The 12,312-nt window shown below is 36.1% G+C and overlaps 1 protein-coding gene across 6 annotated transcripts in view; it reads left to right on the top strand.

The window, feature by feature from the left end:
• Mdm2 (MDM2 proto-oncogene) overlaps positions 1 to 12,312 on the top strand; it is a 28,744-nt gene that overhangs the window by 10,078 nt on the left and 6,354 nt on the right. For all 6 annotated transcript variants that reach the window (XM_004875038.4, XM_013069383.3, XM_004875039.4 and 3 more), the window contains 4 exon segments: positions 496 to 545; positions 7,639 to 7,706; positions 7,806 to 7,908; positions 11,238 to 11,398. In XM_004875038.4, the coding sequence (XP_004875095.2) occupies positions 496 to 545; positions 7,639 to 7,706; positions 7,806 to 7,908; positions 11,238 to 11,398 (382 nt within the window).

The following is a 12,312-nucleotide window of genomic DNA, read 5'->3' on the forward strand; positions in this document are numbered from 1 at the left end:
TTGGGCTTGCGAGGCAGGCAGTGGAACCAGTGAGCTAAATCCCCGGCCCCTATGATGGGTTTTAACCTGCCTCCTGCTTGCACATCCTCATTCCTTTGGATCTTTTGCTGAAGTCTAAACAGAAAACACTTGTCAAAAAATGGGGATGTGATTCTTTGAGATAGAGAAACTATTGGGATTATTGAAAGTAGCTGCAGGTAATCATTGTGTTGCTGTTTTGGTGCTTTTTAGGGCCTGGAAGTTTGCCAGGGATATAATTTGAATGTAGTGACTTAAAATGTGGTTTTGAGGGCCGGGGATTTAGCTCAGTGGTTCCGGTGCCTGGCTTGCAAGTGCAAGGTCCCGAGTTTGATCCCCAGTACCAAAAAAAAACAAACGTGGTTTTCAGTATGTGTAGTAATTCATGTACTAAATATACAGTTAAAAATATGTTTAAATTCAGTGTAATGAATTTTTATTTTAAAAGGTGTATCTCTGTTTTTTTCTTCCAATAAGGAAAATATATACAATGATCTACAGAAACTTGACAGTAGTCAATCAACAGGGTAAGTTAATTTTGAACACTAAACATACCATGAAAACATTTTAAGGGCTGTGAGTATAGTACAGTGATAAGAATGCTTGAGTAGCATGCATAATGTACATTAGGCCCTGGGTTTGATCCCCAGCATCATACCCAAAAAAAAGCACTTTGAAGACATTTAAGTGTGTGTGTGTTTATTTTGTAATTGTGGTTCTCTTTATTCAGTTTTTTTTTTCTTTTTTGTTTTTTGTTTTGGTACTGGGGATGGAACTCAGGACCTTGTGCTTGTGAGGCAGTTTTAATTCTTTTGAATTGAGGTCTTAAGTTGCTCAGGCTGGCGTCAAACTCATAATCCTGGTTCATCCTCCTCAAGTAGCTGGGATTCCAGGCATGGGTTCTCTCGGTCAGTTAATTAATTAATTTTGTAGGGCTGGGGGTCAAACCAGGGGCCCTCATGCTTACTAGGTAAGCACTCTACCACTGAGCTATATCCCTAGTCCTATGGTTCTCCTTTAAGTTACTTTTATTGTATGTTAATTGTAACAGTATGATAAATTAGTAGGAAGAAATTCATACAAACTAAATAAAGTAGCATTCTAGCATAAGGTTAAATATCCTAGTATGTAATTTAAACCTTGGAATATCAGAGTTTGGATTTATTTTGAAAATGGATAATTTCAAAAGCTTCTGCTCAGTAGAGGTCTGATGAAACTTTTTAAAAAAGGAATTGAAATGCTTTGTGGGAAGTAATATAGTTACCTACATAGAACCATTTGGGAGGATGGATGTCTCCCATGCCCACCCCTTTCTCTGCAATAGATAAAACAATGTCAATTTTTGTAGTTAAGTGGCATTTTAGTTCCCTACTGGAAGTTCTTAGTCGGTCATTCTTGGATTACATCTCCCTTTGAGAATCTGATGTGAAGGCACTGAATTTTCATTTCAGAAAGATTAACACGTACATATACATATACAGTAGTGTGCTGATAAATGTTTAACAGTCTTCTTTCTAGAAGAAAAGTCCTCATTTATTGTGGTTGCTAATTTCTCTGGTATAACTACTATTATTTTCAGGTTACAAATATTGAGTGTGGAAGAGTAATGTAGTGTGATCTGGAGTGCTGGTAGGCGCTGACTCTAACACATGATAGCCCTCCCAAAAGCCCATCCTTGACCTGTGGTTGAGAAACATACTTAGTTCTTAAAATGAATTGACTGCTCCCTTGTGATCATACTAATCAGATTTTATTATTGTATTGCTTTGCTTGTACAGTTTTTGTTTCCTGTGTCCCATTCACATTCAGGTTTGTGTTCTGCATCATACTGTACAATATTTTATTAATATGATGTTAAGCATATGTATGGAATTGAATATTTACCAAAGTTAGAATTTAAAACCTAGAAGAGGGCATCATCATCTTACCCAGAATGAAAGTAACCGTTAGGTAACCTTGACATTTTATTGAGACTCTGTATGAAGTTAATGGACAGCAATATAGCACAATTATAGTATCTGTACTAATAGTTTGAATTGTTTGGGTTTTTTGTTTCTTTTGGTACCAGGGATCAAACTCAGAACCTCATGCTTGCTGGGCAGGCACTGTGCCTTCTGAGCTAAATCCCTGGCCCAGTATTTTGAATTTTTATGAAGTACATACTTTGTATGGATCCATGTCACTCATTAATTTAAACAAATCTTGTCAGATTACTGTGAAAATTATATTAATGAAGTGGTAACCTGTAGATTACTTAAGTTATTTCATTCTGAGTTTATTTTAGGATTCAGTTCAGTAAAAGTAATTTTGAGACTTCTGTATCAGTGTTACCAACCTTGTTACACCTGGTGGCTTTTTAAAATTACATTTGTTTGGTGACTCTTTATTGTATATACTAAAATTTCCTGGATGAAAGCTAAGCTTTATGTACAAGTTAAGAAAGTTAATGCTTTATGTATAAGAAAAAATTAAAATAATGATAGTTATCAAAGTGTTAGTACTGAAGCATGACTCCACTATTGAGATGAAAATACTTCTGAGGTGGTAGTAAACAATGTTTGGTTATGTTCTTGGGTAGTTGTATACATCTCAAACACAGAATCTTGATGTTTGAGTTATACATCTGTACTGTACATCTAAGTACAAACTGAGTTTATTTTTCCATCCAAATTTGTTCACCTTTCTAAAATTTCTCTCTTGATGCATGGTACAACACATTTATTATCCCAGGTAGAATCTTGAAATCTTTAACTCCTTTCTCCCTTGAATTGTATATCAGATACCAAATCTTGTTGATTTTTATCTAATTATTCTGGAATTGGCCTTTTTTTCCATGCCTTAGTTCATGTTTTAATACTTTTTCTTCACAGTTGCTGTCAAATCTGGTATCCTTTCTTTTGCCTTTTTTCTTTTGTTTTGCCTTCTCATTTAGGAGTTCATGATTGGAGGGATATGCTTACAATTTAGGAAAGAATAGTTCCATGAGCTAGGAAATCAGTTTTATTTCTTGGGCTAAAACCTTTTATAGTGATAAGTGGCTGCAACAGTGCTTTAGAGAAGGTTCCAAAGTGTCTGCTGGGAAGAATGTAGTGATACATTCCTTTTGAACACCCTTGTGCTGTTTGTAAGCTTTTTTGTTGGTACTGGGGCTTGAACTCAGGACCTTGCTCTTGAGAGGCAGGCAGCGGAATCACTGAGCTAGATCCCCAGCCCAAGTGCTGTTTGTTTTGACACACAACACCCTTTACAATCTGACTTTGCTTATATACCAGTAATAATGAACTACCATTAGTTTCTTGGAACAGGAACTGATAGTTTGCTTGTGGTTGCTTTTTCACATGGTGTCTAAAATTCCTTTCTTAGCTTTATTTCCACAGACTCTGTTAGAGACTCTCCTGATTCTTTGCCCCTAACTCCCTTCACCCAATTCTACCAAATAATAATTATGTTGTCTTCTTTGTTAATATTATCATAAACTTCTTTTAATGTATTTATTATTTTTTTATTTTTTGAGAGAGAGGGTCTTGGTATGTAGTTCATATTTGCCTTGAACTCACTGTGTAGCCTAGGCTGACCTCGAACTCACGGTGATCCTCCTGCCTCAGCTTCACAAATCCTGGGATTGCAGAGCTGTGCGCCCATGCCAGGTTATATACACTCTTTTAGGTATCTTCTGTACTAAAATTGAATTATCTTATTTGTATATCTAGTATTTAGCATGTGAAAGGGACCTAGGAAATAATATGTTTAATGTCCGTTGAAAGGTTAAATTGTGTGTGGTGTTTGTGTTGGATTGATATATTTTTGAATACCCTGTTTTTCCTAGTCTGTGATTTTTTTTTTATATGTATATATTTATTGGTACATTTTAGGTATAAAATACATTTACATTTATCATTGGGTGTTTGTACCAGAACATGATGCATCTTAGTTTTTATTTTTTTTCCCATAATTTTTTTCTTTCCCTTCTTCCCTTTCCCCTTTCCCTTCCACCATCCCCAAACCCTTTTGTCCTTTTCTTATTTCAAATTATCAGTTATTCATATTAATCATTTTCATCCTTATTTACACTTTCAATTTCTCACACTAGAGAAACTATTTGGTATTCACACGTGTGTCCTATTTATTTCACTTAAGTGTATGGCCTCAATATGCATCCATTTAGCTATAAACTTCTCTAGTTTCTCATTCTTTATGGCTGAGTAGTACTCCATTTTATAAAAAAACCACATCTTCTTTATCCAGTTTCCAGTTGATGGGCGTTTGGGCTGTTTCCAAGCTTTAGCTATTACAAATTGTGCCGCTGTAAACTTAGGTGCACATATATCGCTGTGGTATGATTCTTTTAATTCTTTGGGGAAGATTCCCAGTAGGGGAATAGCTGGGTCAAATGGGACCTGTAGTCCTAGTTCTTTGAGGTATCTCCATACTGATTTCCACAGTGGTTGCACCAATCTACATTCCCACCAACAATGGAGAAGGGTGCCTTTCTCTCCACAGCCCTGCCAACATTTGTTATTTGTTGATTTCTTGATAGCAGCTATTCTTTCTGGGGTGAGGTGGAATCTCAGTGTTGTTTTCATCTGCATCTCTTGAATGACCAGTGATGTTGAACATTTTTTCATATATTTGCTGTTTTTACTTCTTTGTCTGAGAAATGTCTGTTCATTTCGGTTGCCCATTTTTTAATTGGGTCTTTGAATTTGGGAGGTCTGATTTTTTTCAGTTCTTTATATATTCTTGATAGTAGACCTTTGTCTGAGCTACAGCTGGTAAATATTTCTTCCTACATTGTAGGTTGTCTCTTAGTTCTGTTGGTAGTTTCTCTTGCAGTGCAGAAGCTTTTTAATACAATGAGATCCCAGTTGTTGATTCTCTGTGCTAGCTCCTGTGCTACTGAAGATTTGTTCATAAAGTCTTTTCCTATGCCAATGTCATCAAGAGTTCTACCTAACTTCCAGCAAGTTTAGTGTTTCTGACTTAATATTTAGATCTTTAATCCACTTCAATGTTAGTTTAGTGCATGGTGATAGGTATAGGTCTAGTTTTAATTTCTGACAGGTTGAAATCCAGTTTTTCCAAAAAGGCTATCTTTCCTCCAATGAGGTTGGTTGGCTCCTTTGTCAAAGATGAGGTGACTGAGTATGTCTGGAGTTGTTTCTGCATCTTCTAATCTATTCCACTGATCTTCGGGTCTGTTTCTTTGCCAGTACCATGCTGTTTTTATCACAGTAGCTTTGTAGTATAGTTTGAAGTTGGGGATTGTGATACCCCAGCCATGTCTCTGTTGCCTAGAATTGCTTTTGCTATTCTAGGTCTCTTATGATCCCAAATGAATTTTTGGATTGTTTTCTCTAGTTCTGTGAAGTATATTGTTGGAATTTCAATTGGCTTTGCATTGACTCTATATAGTAGTTTTGGAAGTATGCCATTTTCACTATATTGGTTCTTCCAACCCAGGAACAAGGGATATCTTTCCATTTTCTTATATCCTCTTTAATCTCCTTCTTCAGAGTGCTGTAGTTTTCAGTGTAGAGGTCTTTTGCTTCCTTTGTTAGGTTGATTCCTAGATATTCCATTTTTTTAGATGCTATTGTAAAAGGAATTATTTCCCGAATTTCTTTCTCAATGGGTGTGCTATTTGCGTATAAAAAGGCTATTGTTTTTTGAGTGTTAACCTTGTATCCAGCTACTCTACTGAATCTGTCAATTAGGTCTAGAAGACTTTTGACTGAGTTTTTTGGGTCTTCTATGTAAAGTATCATATCATCAGCAAATAATGACAGTTTCACTTCTTCCTTTCCTATCTTTATTCCTTTTATTTCTTTCTCTTGTCTAATTGCTGTGGCTAATGTTTCCAGCACAATATTGAACAGGAGTGGTGATGGTGGGCATCCTTGTCTTGTTCCTGATTTTAGTGTGAAGGTTTTCAGTTTTTGACCATTTAGTATGATGTTGGCTGTTGGTTTTTCATAGATAGTCTTAATCAGGTTGAGATAAAGACCTTCTATTCCAGTTTTCTGTAGCGTTTTCATCATGAATGGGTGCTGGATTTTGTCAAATGCCTTTTCTGCATCTATTGAGATGATCATGTGGTTTTTGTCCTTGACTCTGTTAATATAGTGTATTACATTTATTGATTTACAGGTGTTGAACCATCCTTGCATCCCTGGGATAAATCCAAGTTGGTCAGGGTGTATGATCTTCTCGATGACCCTCTGTGTTCTGTTTGCCAGTATCTTGTTGAGGATTTTTGCATCTATGTTCATTAGGGAGATTGGTCTGTAGTTCTCTTTTTGGGTTGGGTCTTTCCCTGGTTTTGGAATCAAAGTAACACTTGCTTCCAGGAATGAATTTGGAAGCCTTGCTTCCCTTTAATTTCCTTGATGAGTTTAAATAGTAGCGGCGATAGTTCTTCTTTAAATGTCTTGTAGAATTCAGCAGTGAAGCCACCTGGACCTGGGCTTTTCTTTGTTGGTAAGTTTTTTATTACATTTTCAGTTTCACTCATTGTAATTGGGGTGTTTAGAATTTCTATATTTTCTTCATTTAATTTTGGCAATTCGTATGTATCTAGGAATCTGTCCATTTCTTCTGTGTTTTCCATTTTATTAGAGTACAGGTTCTCAAAGCAGGCATTGATGATTCTCTGGATTTCTGCTGGATTTGTTATGGCTTTGCCTTTTTCATCCTTAATTGCATGTATTTGAGCCTTTTCTTTCCTTTTTTTGATAAGGTTGGCTAAAGGTTTATCAATTTTATTTATTCTTTCAAAAAACCAACTCTTGGATTCATTGATTTTTTTTTTTTTCTTTTTTTTGTATCGTTCTTAGTCTCCATTGCATTGATTTCTGCTCGAATCTTTTATCATTTCCTTTCTTGTATGAGCTTTGGGTTTGTTATGCTCTTCTTTTTCTAGGAGCTTGAGGGTCTGCATTAAGTTATTTAACTGAGTTCTCTCTGTTGTCCTAATATGGGCATTCACTGCTATGAATTTCCCACGTAGAACTGCTTTCATTGTGTCCCACAGATTCCTGTATGTTGTCCTGGCATTTTCATTACTTTTAGAAACTAATTTCTTCTTTAATTTCCTCTGTGACCCATTGGTTGTTCAGGAGGGTGTTGTTCAATTTCCATGTGTTTGTGGGTGTTTTGTGGTTTCTTATGTTATTGATCTCCAATTGTATTGCACTATGGTCTGATCATATACAGGGGATAACTTCGATTCTTTTACATTTACTTAGATATGTCCTATGAGCTAGCATGTGATCTATTTTGGAGAATAACCCGTGTGCAGCTGTAAACAATGTGTATTCTGATTTTGTGGGGTGGAACACTCTGTAAACATTATTAAGTCCATTTGTTCAGTAGCTTCGTTTAGTTCTAGAATTTCATAGTTAATTTTTTTCCTAGTTGATCTGTCTATTTGTGATAGAGGGGTGTTGAGGTCCCCCACTACAGTTGTACTAGTGCTTATTTGGTTTTTCATGTCCATTAATATTTGTTTGTATAGTTGGGGGCATTTGTATTTGGTGCATGTATATTTAGGATTGTCATCTTTTCCTCTTGGATTGTTCCTTTCACAAGCCTAGTCTGTGATTCTGTTTTATTTTCTTTCAGAACCATCAGACTCTGGCACATCTGTGAGTGAGAGCAGGTGTCACCTTGAAGATGAGAGTGAACAAAAGGTAATCTTCAAATTTATTTTAGTATGTTTCTTAAAAATTTTGGCTTCCTAGTGTTTTAAGTTTAATTTGTCATATATTACTGGTTTCTTGAATGCTTAGGACCCTGGGCAAGAGCAAGAGCTACAAGAAGAAAAACCTTCATCTTCAGATTTGGTTTCTAGGCCGTCTACCTCATCTAGAAGGAGAGCAATTAGTGAGACAGGTATATCTATATCTAAATATATATATTTTTTATATATATATATGAGTATTTATTTGGCACAGTAAATGGTTGTTTGATGTTCTTTCTCTAATGAAATTAGTGCTTTTAAGCATAATGAAATTTGCTTTTCTGGTTTAGTTGAATGAGTTTCTTGGTTTCATATTATGTTATTTAATTTATACTTGCAATTTTAACAGCATTTTTTTTTCTGACTATAGGCACAGTTTACTCTGCTTCATTGGAGTTTATATAGTTACCCAGCTCTCTATTACCATGATAATGGGGAGAAGGATATAAACTCTTTATTTTAGCTATATTCTTAGTTACCATAACACTTAAAATTTTTAATGATTGTTTTTAATAAATAAAACATAAGGGAGGTTTTAAATCAGATAAACTAAATAGCATCTTAGAAATGAAGAGGTAAAGAAAATAGCTGAGAATGTTTTTCCAGAGAAGAGACAAGTGGAAAAATGCTGTTGCATGATCAAAAGTTATAATAGCTAAAACTATGAATTAGTTGGAAAAAAGTTCAGATCAGTGAAGTAGAATATAGAGAAACCAAGGCTAGAATCTTACACATGATAACAGAGGACATTAGAAAATATCTTGTTAAATACGTGAAACTAGAACAAATGCTTAGTTATTAGGTGCAAAATAATCAAGTTGTTATAACTTTTGGCAAGATGAATTCCAAAAGAATTTAAAAGATAAATGAAAAAAAGGTAAAGTACAGTGTATTTGAAAGATAGTCACTTTTCAGTGTTACTATTTTTCACAGTAAATATAAATGACTAATAAAAAGGATTTTAAAAAAATTTTAGCTTCACAGATAATAAATGCAAGCAAGGTGTCTTGGTGTGTCAACTTGGTGTATCACTTGATATAATGGTTAAATCCTTATAGATTATGGACAGACTCAGAGTTCTTCCTGTTATCCTAGTAACTCCCCTTCTGGGGATCTATCCTAGGAATATTATAATCAGAAATTCCAAGATTTGATTGTAGAAACATAAATTACAGCAATATTTGTAATTAAAGACAAGCCCCATAAGGTAATAAAAGAATATCGGCACCCAAGTCCAGACCATTGTTTGGACCACTTCCCTGGAACTCCCTCCCACCCCTCACCAGCTTTCTGATTCTCTTTCTGCTTCTACTCTTGCTGTTTCTATTCTTTTGTGGTACTGAAAGAGATCATAAAGTATAAATTGAGTTATATTACTTAGCCATTTGACTACTATTTTTTTTGGTGGTACTGGAGATTGAACCCAGGGCCTTGTGCAAACTGCACATGTACTCTACCACCGAGCTACATTCCCAGCCCCTGTGGTCTAGTCCTGATAAGTCTTTCTTGAACATTTTGCAAAGTTATGTTATATTCTACACACCAGTATTAAAATAGTATTTTCTTGCTGGACATAATGTGGTGTACACCTGAATCCCAGTCCTCTGGAAGCTGAGACTAAAGGATCTTGAGTTCAAGACCAGCCTGAGCTACACAGTGAGTTCAGGGACAGCCTAGACTACCGCGTGTGTGTGTCTGTCTGTCTGTCTCTTTCTCACTCACACACATACATGGCCCAAAAAACAAAAAGAATATTTTTTTTGACAAAGTAGAGTGCTTAACAAGTGTGGTGAAGGCCCTGGGTTCAGTTCTCAGCATTGCAAACAAAACAAAGAACCAATAACAGCAGCAAAACCAATAACAGCAGCAGTACCAACAAAACCTTTTACAGGTAATTGGATGCTTTTGTTCTTTATATTTGGCTCTTGGCTCTTTGATCTGTTTGGAATTTTTTTGAGGGGTGGGGATGATACTGAGGATTGAACCCAGGGTCTTCCACATGCTGATCAAGTGCTATACTACTGAGCTACATCCCAATTCTATTTAGAATTTATTTTTATCCTTAGTATAAGGTAGAACTCTGATTTGTACCTAATAGATTCGACTGACATTTCTGACTGTTTTGTTTTGTTTTTTCAGTAGTACTAGAGCTTGAACCCAGGGCCTTCACACTGAGCTACCTCTCCAGTTCTTTTTAAATTTTTCTTTGTTTGTTTGTTTTGTTCTTTAAGATAGGATCTCACTGTGTAGTTCAGGCTGGTCTTGAACTTACATGTAGCCCAGGCTGACCTTGATCTCACAGCAATCCTCTTGTCTCAGCCTTCTGAGTGCTAGGATCACAGATGTGCACCACCATGTATAGCCTAAAATTTTTTGAGACATGATCTTGCTAGGTCACTACATTGCCCAGCTTGCTCGAACTTGTAGTCTTCCTGTCTCAGCTTCTGTCAAAGTTCTGAGATTACAGGTGTGCTGCCATGCCTGGTTATATTCTGACTTTTTAAGTCAGAGCTAATTTATTATTTAAAATGGTTAGTTCTGGGCTGGGATTTAGCTCAGTGGTTCTGCCACCTGCCTCGCAAGCGCAAGGTCCTGAGTTCGACCCCTGGTACCAAAAAAAAAAAAAGGACAATTCTGACTGATTTTGACTTCCTTTGAAAATACAAGGTACCAGCCAGATGCAGTGGTGCAAACCTGTAGTCCCAGCTGCTTGGAGGCTGAGGCAGAAGCATTTCTTTACCCCAGAGATTCAGGGCCAGTCTGAACAACATAGCAAGACCCTGAATTTTAAAACAAAATAGACTACTGAGAAGATTAAAACAATAAAAATACCTTCTTGGCTGGTGGTATATAGCTCAGTGATAGAGCACTTGACTTGCATGTGCCAGGCCCTGGGTTCCATCCCCAGCACTACAAGCAAGCCAGTAAAAAACTTGAATACTTTTTACATAAATCAAACATTTCAAGAAAAAAAGAAATTGTATTTTCCAAAATTTGGTTTTGATGGGAAAATTGTAGATTGATTAGTAAAAATTCTAAATGGTTTAAATTTACTGTGATGAGATAAAGTTCTAAAAGCAGATTGGAATTCTCCCCGACCCCTTTTCTTTCTCTTTCTCCCAGTACTTCAGGAATAAACCCAGGGAGCACTGAGCTATATCCCCAACCCTTTCTTAAAACTATTTTGAGACATGGCAAGACTGACCTCAAACATAAGTTCTACTCGCTCAGCTTTCTAAATAGCTAGGATTCAGGCTTGTACCGTGATGCCCAGATGGAAAGCTTTATGAAACAGTACTCTACTGTAAATTCTTAGTTGGACAGATCCAATAAAACAGTGTTAACTTTTGAAACATTACTAGTGATTTGCTGTTTTTCTGTTAAATTTATTGAAACTTTTATTACCAAGTCAAGACATTTCAATTTCTAAATCAGTCACAGTACAGCAGCTTAATTACCCTTTTTTCCCTTGCATATCTAGAAGAAAATTCAGATGAATTGTCTGGTGAACGACAAAGAAAACGCCACAAGTCAGATAGTATTTCTCTTTCCTTTGATGAAAGCCTGGCTCTGTGTGTGATAAGGGAGCTATGTTGTGAAAGAAGTAACAGCAGTGAATCGACAGAGACTCCATCAAATCTGGTAATGTTCTTGTTTTAAATAAAATAAGGCTCTCATGTTTACAGTGTAGGCCTCACAGTCCTAATATGCCTGCAGACAGAATGCACATGTATGATAATGAGATTGCTACTGAACACAGTGGTAGATTTTAGTTGCAGATAGATCAGTTATCTAGATCTCTCTGCCTCCAACCCCAGGTTTAGGAGAAGAGTGGAAAGTAGTGGAATAGCACTGGAATTAGGAACATTGGTACAAATATTCATTGTTTTTTGTTTGTTTTCAGACAGGGTCTCCCTATGAACCCCTGACTGATCTTGAAGTCAGCATCCTTCTGCCTCAGCCTTCCAAGTGCTGGGATTACAGGCATGCACACCATCCTCTGATAAATACTCATAGTTATTTATATCACTTTATATGTTAGTCTTTATGAAACACTGCACCATTAGTAAATTCAGATATGTTGGTGTATAGAGGAATCTGAGCGAAGTTACACGTTTAAAAAAAAATAATGAAACTGGAAATTTGGTTCAATTTTATGTCTTAGGATTCCCAGGCAAACTTATCTTGAATATTTAGAGTGAAAATATCTCTTAGGGGATGGGGGTATAACTCAGTGGTAGAGTACTTGCCTAGCTTGCATAAGGCCCTGGGTTCAATACTCAGCACTGCAAACAGTAGCAAAACTTATAATGGGCATCAGCAAACAAGTCTGAATCTGTCATATGTAGGTGTACACATCAGGGAAGGTCTGTTTATTACTACTTGTGTGGAATGTGGTCATATTCTTTGGGTGATAGAATATCAGTAATTTCTGATTACTCATACAAAAATGCTTGACAAATTGAGTATTTTCTTATCCTTAAACATTTGTCTTTAAAGTGTTTTTAAAATTAGCACTTTGGTGATAGAGTAGTGTCTTGTCATTCTAGCTATTC

Source organism: Heterocephalus glaber, unplaced genomic scaffold, assembly GCF_053883595.1.
Source record: "Heterocephalus glaber isolate CG9 unplaced genomic scaffold, H.glaber_assembly_v1.0 deba00001571, whole genome shotgun sequence".
Classification (NCBI taxonomy): Eukaryota; Metazoa; Chordata; class Mammalia; order Rodentia; family Bathyergidae; genus Heterocephalus; species Heterocephalus glaber.